The sequence below is a fragment of the Schistocerca gregaria genome, chromosome 8 (assembly GCF_023897955.1).
Source record: "Schistocerca gregaria isolate iqSchGreg1 chromosome 8, iqSchGreg1.2, whole genome shotgun sequence".
Lineage (NCBI taxonomy): Eukaryota > Metazoa > Arthropoda > Insecta > Orthoptera > Acrididae > Schistocerca > Schistocerca gregaria.
Genome location: NC_064927.1, coordinates 63,611,142 through 63,629,119, shown reverse-complemented (window position 1 = coordinate 63,629,119; position 17,978 = coordinate 63,611,142). Strand labels below are relative to the sequence as shown.

The window sequence follows — 17,978 nt, the reverse complement described above, 5'->3', positions numbered from 1 at the left end:
TCTTGAATTTCTCTTCCTAATTTTTATTTGTACCTTCCTTAACAGATAAAAAAACTGCTGTTTAGATATTCTGAAATATTTATAGAACAGTGACTCCTCATCTTCCATCTTCTTGTAATGAGTGTGGCGCTCTCCACAGTCTCGATTTTTTACCATTTTCTTTTCTAACACAGACTCTTTTTGCTCGCTGTTCATCTTCCTCACAATCAAGTGCAACAGCATTCACTGCAAGTTGCTTTAAACTAACTTTTGGCATTTTATGACTATTTGCCATGAACTACAAAATAGCGACTCGGGTGAGTATTTTATAAACCAGCTGTAACGTAACGACGTTCTTTCGACGTTGACATGCCGTGTAGTGTGAATGCTCGGGAATCCCTCTGACCGGCAACGCTAAAAAACGTGACGGTTACGTGATGGTGACGTTTCGACAAGTGTGAACCCACCTTCACAGCAGAAATAACAATCGGAGACGAAAATTCTCTCTCCAGTGGCAAACTAAACAACAGCTGCATACACAAACCATCTGCAACATTTTAAAATGTCATCTTATACCACTGATATAGGCATTTCAGGCAGCTGCTACATCAAACTTGGGAACTATTTTTTGCATATAACCTACAATTTATACAACGCTTGATCCCACAAATCACGAAGTTGATACGATTCGCCTTTTTGGTTACATATATTAAGTTTATTTATTTATTCATTCCCCCGAAAATAATTTAAGATTGTGGGACACGTCACTGGTTACGCACACACACATTGAAAGTGTACCTGCCGACCACTGTTTTCACTTTCTGCAGTAATAAAATGAAAACACACTGAAATCAAATGTAGTACATCAGCAATTACTCCGCGATAACTGGGACAGAATGCTGCCACCAGGGACCAGTGGTGAAAGAAAAGTAGCGCAACAAAGTGCAACCAAGTTGAACTTTTTGTGGCATGTCAAAAGTTGCGTCTCTGAGGCTGTGCTACTTGAAACTAAGAGTTTTCACAAGCAACTGCTTTGCAACTTCAGTATGACACTAGCTTTGGCGACACTTTTTTTGCGTGTGTGCACTCGGCTTAGTGGAAGACATGTTGCATGTTACTGCTAAGTGAGATTGTTCGCAATGTGAACAGTTTTTGTAAACCTTCAATAACGTGTCAATGACTTAGTGCGTATTGATTATTTCCGATGAAAAATGGACTGTCAGAGCTGAAATTCGGCTTTGGCATGGATTTGAAGTTCCGCGGGTACTGTAATGTCTTTGGTGTATGATTTGGTGTCTGTATCGTTTAACATCTTTGAGTGATGCATGAGTTGCAGACAGCTCTTTGTTATTAGTGTGGTGCGTACGATTTGTTTACAGTTGCGATAGTGCGGCTACAATAAAATTTTGTGAAGTTCCTGGATTAATAACTCACCAGAATGGTTAGTACATTGTAGTTCCACTTGGAGTTGGAACATATTGGCAGAGATATTTTGTACTGTATTGAACCTTTTTGAGTTAACGAGATAGAAGAATCATTATGATGATATCCTTTCGTAGATATCAATTTCTGTATTGCAATGAGAATTTGTAGTTAACTAATTGCAGTCTAGCTCGCGCAGCTGTTTAATGCCTGCATGTCTGATAACTCATTTATTGTGTATGCTAGGAAATTTGGATGACAGTGTGTATGTTGTATTGAGTACCTAAGTTCTGTATATTTATAAGTGATATGACAGTGACACTTTATTCACACGTACATTCTGGATTGTAACGAATTTCTTTTCCACGCCATATTGTATACTTTCTGATTTTCATAGAATGATAGTACCATTATCCAGATTATTCACGTAAAGCTAATTACTACATTTAACAGCACATTGTACACACTTGCATATCTTTAAATGGATTGTTTTTTTATTGTGGAAAGTTTTTTGTTGTTACGCTAGCAAACATTTGTTGTACAATTCTTCTTCTTAATTGTATGTTGTATGAAACATTCTCAGATGATGGATTGTTAAGCCATTAACATATTTTGTTATATGTTTCTCACACATGACGAGTGTTATTTAGTTCAGAACTACTATGACAATTATGTATTTTGTAATTTCTTCAAGAGGTGCGAACTCAGACTGAAACAGTTTTTAAGAGTCGCGGTCACAGTGAAAATAGCCTCATTTGGAGTGTAACACACTGACTTTTGTACAGGTATTGTAAGTAGACGGTCTGCAGGAAGTTTTTGTGGTCACCTTCCTGATTTATGTTACTTTCTTGTCTTCAAAATATCTCACGAAGTAACTGCATCGCTATACCTTGAGGCAAGAGACTATTGCTTCAAAGATACATTGTTCATACCATTTGGGAATGATATCAATACTTCTTTTTTATCATTTGTATATTATGCCTCCGTTACCATCCATACATGATATGTTATAATTGACTACAGCTCACACTTCATGCTAGCCTTTGTTATTTGTGCTCTTCTTGTCAACACCGTATTTGTTTTTACAAGTGATATCATGGCAATTGCCATACCTGGCAAAGTTCCTTGGTCCGCAGCTTTATCATGGAACAACTGCCCCAACCCACAGATGTGTCCAAGCACATCAATACAGATGCCAATGCTCTACGTTGCTGATACACTTTGTCCACTCTTTCTCTCACAACATCTGCAAAAGAACACTAATAGTTCCTGGCACAGTATGCATCCCAAAACCTAACACTTCATACTAAAAGAACAAGATTCTTGCCTAAGGTCACGACTATTCTTTGTCGGTTAGAAAGGTATAGAGATTAACATATCACTTTCTCCAGTGTGTTACGTACACATCTCACCATTTGTTAATTTCATCGGATGTACGTTCATCATTATCATTAAATAAGTACTGTCATTAAATATATTGGTAAAAGGTCAGGGCTTAGGGACAGTGGTGATGGAATGGGAGGGACAGGAGTGCTGCATAATCATACTCCAACCATGTCTAAACGTTTTCTGCAAATAATAATTGAAGTCACTTCGAAAGGAAATATCAGGGGTGAAGGGATTACAGAAGCATCTGATTCCACCCGTCTGTTTTGACCCATGACGTCACCAATACAGCGGAAACGATCATTCTCAACGTCTCCAATATGACGCGTATGATGTAATTACATAAACGCGACAACTAACATGAAAATGCATATAAAACCAACAGACACATCTCTCTCCAAAAATATAATCAAAGTAGCGGGCCCTGCGCTGAAAATTGGGGTTTTTTGGGTGGGGACAAACTAAATACACACACACACACACACACACACACACACACACACACACAATGATCCCAAATCTCACAAAATGACGACATAAAAACACCACAAAATTCCCAAATTCCATTAAACTTACAGTATCGACAGGAATAGGTCTCTTCCCTTCACCTAAATAGCTCAACAGCAATTGTCAATTACATAAAATAAAAACCAACTACTACAAAAATTATAATCACACCGCAACTATCAATACCACAAAACCAACACCTAAAACAACAACAAAAAATGGAATATGACACTTCCCTTGACATAGGTCAACAGCAGCTCACGATATCAAAATACCCATAGCTACGACAACAAATTGGAATTGGTCACTTCCCCATATATATATACAGCTCAAATACAGCTGGCTATACCAAAAGCATTGAAATTGAGTAGGCCTACTTCCCCTAAGATACATAAATCAACCACAAGTGCCGATACCAAAACATCAACCACCAACACATGCAGTAAATAACACCGACCCAACAACACATAAAAACCTCATCAGAACATGTTAACAATAGACCCAAGAAAAGGACTACTTACCATTAAAAAGTTCCAGCGCTACTCACTAACCCCCAACTCACGTATTCTGCTTGCTTACGCCGCATTTCACTATCTCTGTCACAAGTCCAAAAAGTTACAGAAACTTAATGACAGACATGTCGTCCCCCATTTCAGCCAGCAGACTTGCACTACTAAAAACCTAGAAGTCATATCCGTGTATAAAAAAGACGCCACAAATAGCATTAAATGACTTACCACTCTACAAACAGCAAACCGATAACATGAAACGACACCACAGTAACATAAACACTACAAAAAGGTAATTCTTAACTCACTGAAACTAATTTCTGTTCATCTATAACAGTCACGACCAATAAATGCACACCTCAAGCACCGTCACCCAAATGAATCCAATGCACCACGTAACACGCGGTCCATACACACACTACCAGAGGACACCACCAGCCGCAACAAGACGACATCTACAAACACAGCACACTCATAAAGTAAACTCCGTGTCGTCATGATGTCACACAACACAACACCCTTCTGTCACGGGGCAAAGCCAACGAGTGGGATCGGACACCTCCGCTGACATACAGAAGTGACCGATTCCACCCATCTGCTTTGATCCATGATGTCACAAATATGGCGGAAATGACTATACACTACGACTCCAGTATGGCACCTATGATGTCATTACGTAAACATGATCAACACGAAAATACATTGAAAAACCCACATACGTTCCACAAAAAACCTAATGAAACTAATGGGACAAGCATGGGAAAATGGGGGTTTTTGGGTGGAGACAAAGTAAATTTAAACAAATTTAGGCACACACAACCATACTAAACCACACAAAACGATGAAAAAAATCGACAACATAAAACTCCCCAAATTCCACTAAACGCAATATCCTCTGTAATCGGTCACTTCCCTTGACCTATATAGTTCAACAGCAGCTCCTGAACCCACAGTTTGGAATCGAACACTTCCCTTGACCTAAATAGCTCAACATCAGCTCCTGATCCCACAAATTGGAATCGAACACTTCCTTTGACCGATATAGGTCAACATAAACTACCGATACCAAATCATAAAACCCAAAACTACAACCACTTACACAATCATCACTTCCTCAAAAAACAAAATAAACCAACAAAAGTAGAATTAAACACTTCCCTTGACCTGTAATCCTTGTGACATCTCCACATATAGCCATCCCTGGTCTGAGACGCTGGAACTTTAGTAAGCTTCATTTCTCCACAACACACTGAAAACTTCATGACTTCATCCAAAAATCTAAATGCTTGAAGAAATTTTATTAGAGACCACCATCACCGACAACTGAAAACTGTTGACCTTGCTAGTTGTATCCATACTTACCAAAGACATAAACAAAGCAATTTACCAAAATTCACACACGACAAACAGAAAAAAAACTACAAGAACATCGACATAATAAAACCAAAATTGTCAACTCACTGAAAAATATTCCGCTGAAAGCACAGTCACTACCGATATCATACACGTGCAATTCTACCACGCAAATGAACACCATACGCCACATAACACGCTATCCATAAACACACTACCACAGAGAACCCATGACTGCAACAATACGCCACCTATAAACATGCCACACATGCAAACTAAACCAAAACCATCTCCTAACACGCAACACATAAACACACCACCAGAAAACACCACTGATCACATCAAAACGACACTTACAAACATGCCACTCTCACAAACTAAATTCCTCATCGTCGTGACGTCACACACCACAACAGCCTTACGTCACGGGTGCGATAGGACATTTCGGTTGAAACAGTGTCTCAACTGTGGAGGCTATACCTACATCTATAATGAAAAGTAGATGGGGCATTGACGTCTAACATTCCTTCTTTTTCACCCAGATGTAGCAAGACCTTGCAAGATGTTATGCTCACTATTGACAGTGTTAGTGAGGTCACTTTATATGTAGGTGTCATGCTTTCTTTTGAATTTTTGGAGTAAGAGAATGTGGGTCATGTAACTCTAAAATTTTTATGATTTTCCATTCTTTTCTATCATGGTTAAGCTACTTAATGTTGTCATATCCCACTGACATTTTGTGAAGCTGTTAATTTGTGCAATTAACAATTTGTTCTGTGTCTTGATCGTGTGCGGTTTCCATTTCAGTTCTGACAAGTTTCAACAACATTATACCTCTGACTTTTTACTTTAATGTCAGGAAACTCATAATGAGTAATATGTTGATATCAGCTGCTGGTCAGATAATGGGCTTGTGTCCATCCTCACTGGTGCAATAATTTAAAATTATATTTAAATATGTACAGTGCCTAATGAAACATTTTTTAGCATCATACTTAGCATGTTTAAAGTCTCATGTCTGTAAGTATCATTTTGGCACACAAGCGGTGTCCTTACATGTCAGCTACTCTTTTGATGTGAAACTGTAACATCTGTTTGACCACAGTTGTTCTGTTAACTTGTTTATGTGATTAGTTGGTGTTTTCTGATAGAGTTACATACTACCATAATGTGCCTGCAATAGAATGTACTAAATGTACTCAATATTGTTTAGGCGTGGAAATGACATTTGCAAACAAGAGACTTAATACATGCTGACTATGGTGCCAAAAATGCAACATTTATGGCTTTACAGTGTTATATATAAATGAGTAATTAAGAAAATGGTGGTTGCATTATACACATATGTAAGACTTGCGGTTGTTTTGCGCTAAGTATGCAGAGCTACACAAGTTGATTAATTACATTAATTCCCATTGCAAGATGATTGAAGCAGATATTAACACAAAAGAAAGACTTGAGACAATATTATGAAAAGGACCAGTCAGAAACTAATGTTGTGTGTATGTGTGTGTGCGCGCATGTGCGTGTGTGCATGTTGTATATTTCCGATGAAGGCCTTGTTGGCCAAAAGCTTGGTTTCTGAGAGTCTTTTTGCTGTCCCTATCTTCTGCGACTCACCATCTCCGCTGACTGATGAGTAGTAACTACCCTTTTCAGAATATTGTTATTTTTAATAAACTTTTACTTACCCAAATATTTTAGTTGTGCTACTCAATGGAGCACAATTGAAACCACTTTTCTTTCTGCCTCACCACAGTAAGAAGCAAGAGTACTTTGATGACACTGCTGTTAGGATATTGCAAACAATTTCTAAGCTATTATACAGGGTGTATCAAAATAACCATGTGATTTAAAAACATAATTTTACAAAGACTTAAGAATAATTCTTCAGGGGGATTGATATCGGAAATGACAGAGGTGATATGAAGAGTTTTGAAGTGAAAAGATACAAAATGTCGCAACAACTAGACTGGTTGAAATTTGCATTTACCTCTTTGGGATAACATAGTGAGACATCTTGGGATATGAATGTTGTGTCTGGCATGGTTTAATGTGTGTGTGTGATACTCACTGTATTCCTCGAGCATGGGAAAACCATTAACAGTGATGTGTGCTGTGAGACACTCCATACCCTACACGAGTCCATCAAGAACAAATGGCCTGAGCTGCTCGTGAAGGTAGTGATTCTACATCTACGTAATTACTCTGCTATTCGCAATAAAGTGCCTGGCAGAGGGTTCAAAGAACCACCTCCAAGTTGTCTCTCTACCATTCCACTCTCCAATGGCACGCGGGAAGAACGAGCGCTTAAATTTTTCTGTGCGAGCCATGATTTATTTTATCGTGATGATCATTTATCCCTATGTAGGTGGGTGCCAACAGAATGTTTTTGCAATCAGAGGAGAAAACTGGTGATTGAAATTTCATGAGACGATTGTTGTGCAACAAAAAATGCCTTTGTTTTAATGATTGCCACTCCAATTCACATATCATGTCTGTGACACTATCTCCCCTATTTCACAATAATACAAAATGAGCTGTGCTTCTTTGTACTTTTTCGATGTCATCTGTCAGTCCCACATGATGCGGATTCCACACCACACAGCAATACTCCAGAATAGGGCGGACAAGTGTGGTGTAAGCAGTCTCTTTAGTGGACCTGTTGCACCTTCTAAGTGTTCTGCCACTGAATCACAGACTTTGGTTTGCTCTACCCACAATATTATCTATGTGTTCGTTGCAGTTTAGGTTATTTGGAATTGTAATCCCTAAGTCTTTAGTTGAATTTACAGCCTTCAGATTTGTGTGACTTATTGCCCAATCGAAATTTAGCTGATTTCCTTTAGTACCGTGATGACAAGCACCCAAACCTTTCCAAGTACACAACATGTAATGGCGAAGTTCAAGTGGGAGCAGCTTGGTCATCTGCCCTACATGGGATTCACTGTATGACTTCCATGTATTGGTCCACTAAAAAATCATCTCAAAGGGAGGTGCTTCAACTCAGACAGTGAATTGAAGGATGCAGTGGAGGACTGGCTTCTGTCACAACCGCAGGAATTCTGGGAACTGGGAATCCGTCAGCTCATGAAACAGTGGTATACTGCTGATTACTTTTGAATAAAGACTTCAGTTATACCCACGTCGTTGTTTCATACATTTTCTATTTAATACCCCTGTGTAATAGTAGATCTTGTAGAGAAGACTATATGTAAATATTCAACATATTTTTCCAAAAGAAAATAAATGTGCCAAAACAGATGAAAAGAAAATTATGACATTTCATCAAATCATAAACAAATTGTTGAAAAGCTCTTGGGTTTCCAGTAGGGTCATAGTGTTGAATAAGTGCAACACTTAAATGAGTCATTCTCTTCATAGTCTAGTCATGTCTCTTGTTTGAAACATTACAGTTTTCCAACTCTACAACCCTGCTGGAAACATAAGAGCTTTTCATTACCATCTACATATTTGGTGGGAAAGTCTACATTCATACAATACATGCATTTTAAATAATGCAATTCTTTTTTTTAATTTGCAAGCCATAATATAACTGTAAGTTGTAGATAAGCTGGATAGAAACAGACAGGCAGGAAGCCAGACATACGCCTTATAAAAATTTGTCAGTATGTAAGAATAGAGAAATGTACCAAATTAAACTAAACAACAAGCTCAGCATTTTAGTATATTATACAAATATAGACAACACCGTCAGTTATTGGAGATGGGTACTTCTAAAAAGAGTAAAAGTTGTTGTGGTTGTGAAGCAATTATAAGAAAAGAAAACAATAAATGTAACAAAACAGTTACAGAGGGGTGTCAGAAGGTGATAGAATATACTGAACTAAATGAAGCGGTCTATATTTATATCTTCTTAAGGATGAGTGTTCTTCACCTTCTGCAACCTGTGCAAATATTCCTGTATTATGCTCTGCCTGTTCATGGGACATTAAATGTTGCCCATAAAAATGTTGGTCTTCTGCATGAAGCTTGAAGTGTAACTTTTATTTCCAAAGTGAAGAATATATTCTGGTTTAAGTTGGCATCTATACTATTGATTGTTGTGGACTACAGCCTTTTGCAGAAAATAACCTTTGTGGCTTATCTGAACTATGTCTACTTTCTTCCCCGTAAAAGCTAAAGTCTATTATTGTATGTTTCAGTTTGGATTTAATATGTTCCCGGACATTCCTCGTCCCTTCAACACACAGTTCAGATGTTTCTCTGTGTCCATGTTGCCTGGAAATGAGAGGCATGATGTTGAAAGAGGTGGTAAAAGTAAGTATGCTTCATAAAAATGCCATAGTATGGGTTCACCTTAGATTAAATATTTGGAAAATGAACTCCCAAATAAATGCTTATTGGACTTGAAATTTTAACTAGTTACGTAGATTCACATGTTGTAACATTTTTTCCCTAGAGATCACAATTTGGTACAATCATTAAATGTATAACAACTAGATGAGTACCCGGCATTGCCTGGGTATGTTTTTATTCCAATTCTATCAGCTCATCTCCTCTTCCCCCCCCCCCCCCCCCCCCCCTCACTGTCCATCTCCTCCTGTACCTCTTTCCGTCCTTCTGCTCCTCCCACCCACCCATCCCCCTCTGCCCATCTTCACCTCTTCCCTTTCTATGTCAATTTCCTCCTCTTCCACCTCACCCATATCTGCGTCCAACTCCTTCCCCCTCTCTGTATGTCCACCATGTTATCACCCCCATCCCAATAAGAGGTTGCTAATTCTTAGATCCGCAGTATTTCTTTCCACATAGGGGGTAATATATATACCAAGCTCGATTGGGTACATATACAAGACACAGGTTTGTACATGTTTCACCTGTATCTGTATCAGTTTTTGTTCTCTAGTTTTCTTTTTACGCTGCTTAATGTTTATGATGTCTTATGAACTATGTGTTGTACAGTGAGATAATTTTGCAGGCACATTCAGTGGTATATGCACATACTGCCAGCAAAGAATGTCATGAATCCAGTTAGCAGTAAAGAAGTAATACACTTCTTTTTCAGCCCTTTGATCCTTTCTGCCACCCTGTGATTCTCTCCAGACCATAGGTGGTATGTGTACCAAGTTTGGTTGAAATTGATCCAGTGGTTTAGGAGAGTTGTAACATCCATACATATATACGTACATCAAATAGAAAGAAACTTCCACATGGGAAAAATATATTAAAAACAAAGATTCCAAGACTTACCAAGCGGGAAAGCGCTGGCAGACAGGCACAATGAACAAAACACACAAACACACACACAGAATTACTAGCTTTCGCAACCGATGGTTGCTTCTTCAGTAAGGAGAGGGAAAGACGAAAGGATGTGGGTTTTTTTATAATATGTACAGATAAAATGTCAGAGTAATTGCCTGAAATTGATGATGAAATAGTGCATGGGATGGGGATCCTTCTGTGACAAGTCATGATTTTCTCAGTGCAATGATTTATATTAGCTATTTTGAAATGTGTTCATCCTCAGGTGTTGTTACAGTATATAGTGCTGATTGTATGATATATTTTATATTTCAATTGTATATAACTGTGTGAAAATACCTTTAATCCCAAAACAGTGAAGAGAAAAGCAAATTATTCCTAGTAATTGTTTTTCCTTTATGTTATGAGGTCATCACAGGGACAGAGTAATGTTTTGGGCTTGGCTACAGCTAAGACCTAAATATATTGTGTTGTCTGTGTTCAAAAATTATTTTTCTTTAATATTTCATTGAACCTAAGTATTACCTCTGTGTTCTAGAGCATAGCTTCGCTCTCTGCTGACCCAGGGGTACAATTCCTAGCACAACCAAAGATTGTTGTTCTACCTATTAGCTTTGAACTGTGATGTGTTCGAGATGGTGGACACCCCTATTTTAACAGTGTAAGATAGGCTGAACATGACATCACTCATTACACACACAAATGGGCACAGATAATATGAATAATATAAAATAGCAGAAATAACTTGAAACTAAAGGTACACGAGATCTTGAGTAAGGACAAACTAAATATACACTCATCCTAATAATGCAAAATGCAGAAATCGAGCAAACAGAATTGTCAGCAATCAACAAAACCACAATTAGAAAATATGAAAATATGTATCACCAATTTCCCTTGACCTATAAAGCACCAAAGAAGTCCACAAAGCCATTAAAAATGCTGTGCCTTACCAAACGAGAAAGTGCTGGTAGATAGAGACAATAAAAAACACACACACAAATTTCAAGCTTTCGCAACCCACGGTTGCTTCATCAGGAAAGAGGGAAGGAGAGGGAAAGACGAAAGGATGTGGGTTTTAAGGGAGATGTTAAGGAGTCATTCCAAGTGTATACCTGTCCCTTTTTTCCCTTAAGGTAAGTCTTTCCGCTCCCGGCATTGGAATGCCTCTGTACTTCTGCCTCGACTGACATCTCTGTTCCCTCTCCTTTCCTCTTTCCTGATGAAGCAACCATTGGTTGCAAAAGCTTGAATTTTGTGTTTGTGTTTGTTAGTGACTCTATCAACATACCAACACTTTGTTTCTAGATTTATTTTTCCCACGTGGAATGTTTCCCATACTGGAAATTTCATTTGACATGTAGGGCTGAAACCAAGTGTACAGAACCACAAAACAAAAATTTGCTTGTATAACCAATATCAGAAAGCTTACCTTACCAATGTACATAAAACAGAAGCCACATCACCTACCCACCACAATCCAAAATAATAAACAATAACTAACAACACAACCCAAAAATTCATAAACAGTTGTGTTAACCATAATTTTGATGTACAAGAAAACAGCTAAGCACATAAGTCACATTCAGTACAGTACTAAAATAAGAGAATAAAACCATAACAACTCTACCCAATCTAGGAATAGCAATAATACTATGTTATCAATACAACCTCTTGAATGGCCACTTTAGACCTCTTAAACTAGGATTCCATCCAGATAAAACAATAAGTGTTGTCTCGCCAACAGTGCCACATACAGTGGTTCTTGGTCCAAGATGCTGAAACATTCGTCAGTGTCATACCTTGTCCACAAATGTAATGCTTCACCTACTCTGTAATTAAACCAATAACTGTAGAAATTTCTCAGCGAATCATATCCCAGTGTAGGATGCAAGCACCTGCTGAAGAACTTTGTTGTCATATCCATAAGTAACACAAAACAGAACATAAATTTAAATATCTAGCAGTAAATTACACACCACACCAACACCAAATGCAAAAATGAATTTATTGTCAGTAATTGCCTACATCCTATTGTTGATAATTGCCTACATCAAAATAACCCACTCACAAACTGCCACGAACTCTCCCGATATTACTCTCACAAACAACACTCAAGGCTTCTAATGGTTTACTACAGCACTTGCAAACAATTTAGAAACATAAACATCCCATACGAGTGGTTTGAAAAGTGCTCAGAACGGAATAGAAAAAAAGTACTTACATCACTGAAACTCTTTTTATTTTTCAATGTAGTCTTCTTGTAGACTAGTGCACTTGGTCCAACGATGTTTCAATGCCTTGATCCCATCTCGAAAATGGGTTTCCTCCAGGCCTGCAAAATAGTTGTCAATTCCAGCTATCAATTCTGTGTTTGAAGTGAAACTTCATCCACCAGAAAAAATTTTCAGCTGTGGGAAGAGATGGAAGTCTGATGGAGCCGTATCAGGTGAATAAGGTGGGTGTGGCAACAATTCATACCTTACTTCATGTAATTTTGCCATGGCAAGGAGCCCATTGTCTTGATGGAATATGACTTTCTTCTTTGCTGAACCTGGTCTTTTTTCGTGTATCTTTTGTTGCAATTTGTCCAGGAGGTTAATAAATTGTTCTCCAGTAATTGTTTGCCCAGTGGGGAGATAATCTACAAACAGAATCCCCTTCATATCCCAGAACACTGACGCCATGACCTTACCCACTGAAGGAATTGTCTTTGCTTTCTTTGGTGATGGAGAATCGACTACTACTTTGATTGTTGTTTTGTCACTGAGGTATAGTAGTCCAACCGATAAAAAATTCCTCTCCATGCTGCTATTACATCAACACCATTATGTATTAGTATGCTTTGCTGCTCATCACATAGAGGCAGCACCGAGCAGTAGACAGGCACAGTTAACATTTGATACTTACCATATTTACTCGAATCTAAGCTGCCCTTTTTTCCCGGTTTTTGTAATCCAAGAAACAGCTTGCGGCTTAGAATCAGGTGCAAAGTAAGCGGAAGTTCTGAAAAATGTTGGTAGGTGCCGCCACAACTAGCTTCTGCCATCGAATATATATATAACGCTACACAGGCATGCTTTGCAGGCACAAAGATAAATACTGGCTCCAAAACCTCTGCGCCAGTATATAAATTAAAAGAAAAGGTAGAAGAATATAAACATTATGCCATGTATTCTTTCATGTTTGCTGCTATCTCATTTAAATCCTGTCTGCCTAATAAACTACAAAACTAGAGTGAGACAACAGCAAACGCAGAAGAATAGACATATCATGCCATGTTTATATTCATATTATTCTTATATGCTGAATAGTGGTACAGTCAGAAATGAAGCACGACAACTGACTAGATTTTTAAATGTAAGATGACTCTAATTTCTGTGTAGAATGTAATGTACTAAAGAGGCGCCAGCAAAGATTTTCAAACACAGAAAAATTTTCGCTAAACTCTCGTTCAGAACATCTTCTTTCATATGCAGTCTATTATTTGGTTCTTGTTGATCATTATCAAAGAAAGCAGCAGTGGAAGTAACAAAAAATAGCAGTCTCTTGCCGTTGTTTCACTTATGAAACAATTCCTCTCTCTCTCTCTCTCTCTCTCTCTCTCTCTCTCTCTCTCTCTCTCTCTCTCTCTCTCTCTCTCTCTTTTCTTTTTTTTAATTATTAAAATTGCAAGCCGTAGTAGCGTGCACAAAAGCAACCAATGCCGCGAAGGCAACAGGTCGTAAACAATCAGTATCAGAATGCGACAAACAATTCATGACACGTTAAAATAATGCAGTTTCAGCTTAGAGAGACGTAAACACCTATAACAAAGAGAACGGCACTTATCAAATCAAAGCAAAATAAGCAATTGATTCAAACCAGTTGAAGCACGTGAAAAAGAAAGGGTACCCATACAAATATGGACGGATCACCTGACACATAGCAATGGCTAGTTGGTAAAGCTTACATGTTAAGCTTAAGACTCGAACCCAACTACTGTAGCTGTATCTTTATCCATTTGACCTAAATTGTGTCTCATGTTACAATGGATGAACTTTGTTTCGATTTGGAGGTGCAGTTTAAAACTTCTCTCTCCCCTTGAATTTCAAGTCTCAAATTTCAGGTGCGGCTTAGATTCGGGAAAATTTTTTTTCCTTGATTTCGAGTTTCATTTTTCAGGTGCAGCTTAGATTCGAGTAAATCGGTAATTTTTGAATTCAGTTACTAACTCTGACATTTACTGTATAATTAAAATTCCTTTTTCTCTAAGGTTCTCAATGAATTTTGTTCTGGTTTTGAAAGCAGCTATTACTGCAAGGACTGTTCCAAGTCGAATTTTGTTTATTGTAAAGGAGGGAGCTATTTTTCTTTTATTATTTTTATAGTTTTGATTCTTGATTAGTATCTTTTGGTTTCATTGTTACACTTTTTTACCATATAGCTTTTCCCATTCAGTTATGGTTGGTTATATATGTGTATCTCTGTAATTAATATAATAGCTGCTGAAGATGGCAGTCATGTGTATGAGGTGAACTTGCTGATGTGATTTGAATGTATGTGTGTTTCTTTGTCTGATGAAGGCTGTGGGCGAAAGCTAATGTGTAAGTGTCTTTTAGTTGTGCATGGCTGCAACTATGAAGGCTGTGGGCGAAAGCTTAATGTGTAAGTGTCTTTTAGTTGTGCGTGGCTGCAACTTAATGTTTCATCTTTTCGGTAAGTAGAAATCTATGTTTTACTTACATTGTTAATATCAGTTTAAGTATTCATAGGTCCTTGTATCTGTATTGGAAATCTTTGTATTGACTCCCATAGTTTGATAGTTCAGTTGGCATGGTGGATAGTTAACCTGGTTGCAGAAATACAAGTGCTAACAGATGATTTTCAGGGTGTATGGGGAAGAAATGGCTTGTGACAATGAAGCTGAGATATTTTATGGCTTCATAGACAGAATATTATATTTGTAATATAATTTTCATTGTTTCTTTTTTAGTTATTATGCCGCCATCTGCTCTGGATACGCTCACTCGCCTCAACATAGTGTATCCAATGTTGTTTAAACTTACTAATAAGAAGACAAACAGAATAACTCATTCTGGAGTGCTAGAATTTGTGGCTGATGAAGGGAAAGTATATCTTCCATACTGGGTAAGTTTGTGTCTTATGTATTTTTTAACAAAAAAATGCAGCTATTAACTGTACAGTATCCAACATAATGATATTGCTGCTTTTTTTTCCCTCGATGTGTGTGGAGGAAGGGGGGGCACCATTCTAATGTTTTCAGTTGTTTATATCGAGTTTGTCTTACTGGGTTGGCAGTGTGGTGCAGCACACCTGATGGCAAAATTGTATAGCAATTCTTGTTTCTTGTTTGAGAAACTATCACTGGTTAATGGTGCTGCACCAAGTGGCAGTAAACCACAGCACTGGTGGTTCATCCAAGTCCATCCATCCTACCAGAAGAGTGTTGCATGTTAAACACTGCTTTGTTGAGTTATGGCTTACATGATGATCATGAAGTGTTGAGCACATTTCCAGATCTAATACATACATTTTGGCTCTGGAGAATTCATTGACAGTATATTCCACTTTGCTGCAAGCTCTGAATGCCTTGAGAGGTCTAATTGATCGTAGTGGCCTGTGAATCAGTCCCCTAGTAAATGGTAGCTATTGTTAGTCACTTTGTTTTACAACATTTTGTTTGCTGTACAAATACTTACAGTGATTATTTTGAATTTTGCAACTTTAATGGGTATAAGAAATATGATATTCATGCATCTTTTTATTTGTAATCTGCTTACTTCTATTCAAAAGACTGTCTGCATAATTTTAAATATGCATCATTATATTTATTACACTAACAATTTTGTGACATTGTGGGATTGTTTTTGTAACTATGACTTATCATTATATTACTCTCATACTTCATAAATTTTATTTAAGTAGAAGGGCAAACAGAGTGTCATCTACTCACTTGAGTTGATGTTACTCTTGAATGTAGTAGTTCAATTTATGACTTTGAATTCTTACTCAGTTTACATATATTCACTTGGCTACATTTTTGGAATTCTGCTTCCCTACCTGATTGCTTCTAGTGAAGTATTTTGTGTTATACAATAGTAATACCCTTAAACAATATGTAATAGCACGCAGTTTTGTTTGCATTATTTTATACAGAGATATTCATTCAAAAATGTCTTGCTTGCATATGGTGGATGTATAACTGTTCCTTTTTTTACATTGAGACATTTTGAGTAGGGGGCATAGCAGTTGATTTTAAGGAATCACGATGAATGCTAGTTGAGTATTTGACATGTTAATTTTGTATCCCAGTTCTTAGAACATTTTTGACTCCAGGGATGCATTGATTGTTAGTTCTGAACTGGGCAATAAAGTCACGTAGTTCATTTGGACTTGTGGATAGCTAATACTAGGCTGCAGAAATATGAACATGAACAGTTGATGGTCAGCATACAGGGGGAATATGTGGACTCTGACTAGGAATCAGATAAACTTCATGACTTCATAAGCAGCCAGAATATCTGTATGGAGTGGTGACCAAGACCACTGTTTTTTCTTTCAGCTTTTTGGAGGAAAAACCTATGGGTTCACAAGCTTTGAAGACATGCTCTTTCAGAACTACATCTACAAAATGTCTCTGAGCACTATGGGACTTAACTGCTGAGGTCATCAGTCCCCCTACATCTACAGAATGGGCTAAAGTATCTGAAAAGAGTGTCAAGGGGTCTGCAGTAACAGGATATGTGAGCAGTGCAGTACCTACTAGTCATAAGAGCCACGCTTCGAAACACCTTCTTTTTGTCATTATTCCACATAAGAGGTGTGGAAACACGCACTGTGGGGGACAGCTAGGAGTGCACGGACTTCAGCGACGTGAGGTGTAATGTTGTGATAAAAGTGTATCATAGCTGAGTATTCTATCAGTTCCAGAGGTGGGCACGTCCCGGCAGCCTGTATCTTGAATCTGCCAAATGTCACTTCAGTTCCAACCTTCTTCTTTTTTAGTTCAGTGCTACCAGTCACTTACATTTATTTTGTGTTTCAGTTCTGCTGATAATGTGTGTGTTAAAATTCTGTAGAACTGAATAGTCAATGAAGTTGTGGGAAAAATTCTTAGAGGTTATGTTCATGTTGTTCTGATGAAAATGATGCCACCAATGAAGTTACTGTTGTGAAGATGATGCCACCAGTATACATGAAACAGAAGTCGGCCCCATTAGCACCTCATTAATAAACCTTTCAGTTCATAAAACATGTAGAGATGTTCAAACATCCATACTGTTTTGCGATACCCATTTTGTGTGTATCATCTGGGGCTACTGGCATCTGGTTGTAGGCCTGGAAGAGGCCCAGAGTGGAGAAAACCATACAACCTGAAACAAGCATCCAAAATCACTTGCTGATGTTCAGGAATCAAGTGGGACGTGGGACACATGCTCAAGAATACTTCAGCTCAATAAAGACAAGGCAATAATTACCAATCAAACACAACCTCTGTCTTGTAATTTCCTACAGATTTAATTTAACAATTGCATGACAGTAGCAAACTGCTGTTATCCCAGAATAAAATACATAATTGCCCTAGAATTTGAA

At 37.8% G+C, this 17,978-nt stretch overlaps 1 protein-coding gene across 2 annotated transcripts in view; it reads left to right on the top strand.

The window, feature by feature from the left end:
* The first annotated feature begins 1,262 nt into the window (after positions 1 to 1,262).
* Positions 1,263 to 17,978, top strand: part of LOC126284750 (ubiquitin fusion degradation protein 1 homolog) — a 48,781-nt gene continuing 32,065 nt past the window's right edge. The window contains exons 1-3 of one of the 2 annotated variants that reach the window (XM_049983894.1): positions 1,263 to 1,420; positions 9,323 to 9,437; positions 15,358 to 15,512. In XM_049983894.1, coding sequence (XP_049839851.1) covers positions 1,418 to 1,420; positions 9,323 to 9,437; positions 15,358 to 15,512 — 273 coding nt within the window. In that variant the 5' untranslated portion in view covers positions 1,263 to 1,417. Of the gene's footprint in view, positions 1,421 to 9,313; positions 9,438 to 15,357; positions 15,513 to 17,978 lie in introns of those variants that run through there. The other variant, XM_049983893.1, reaches the window with a different exon arrangement.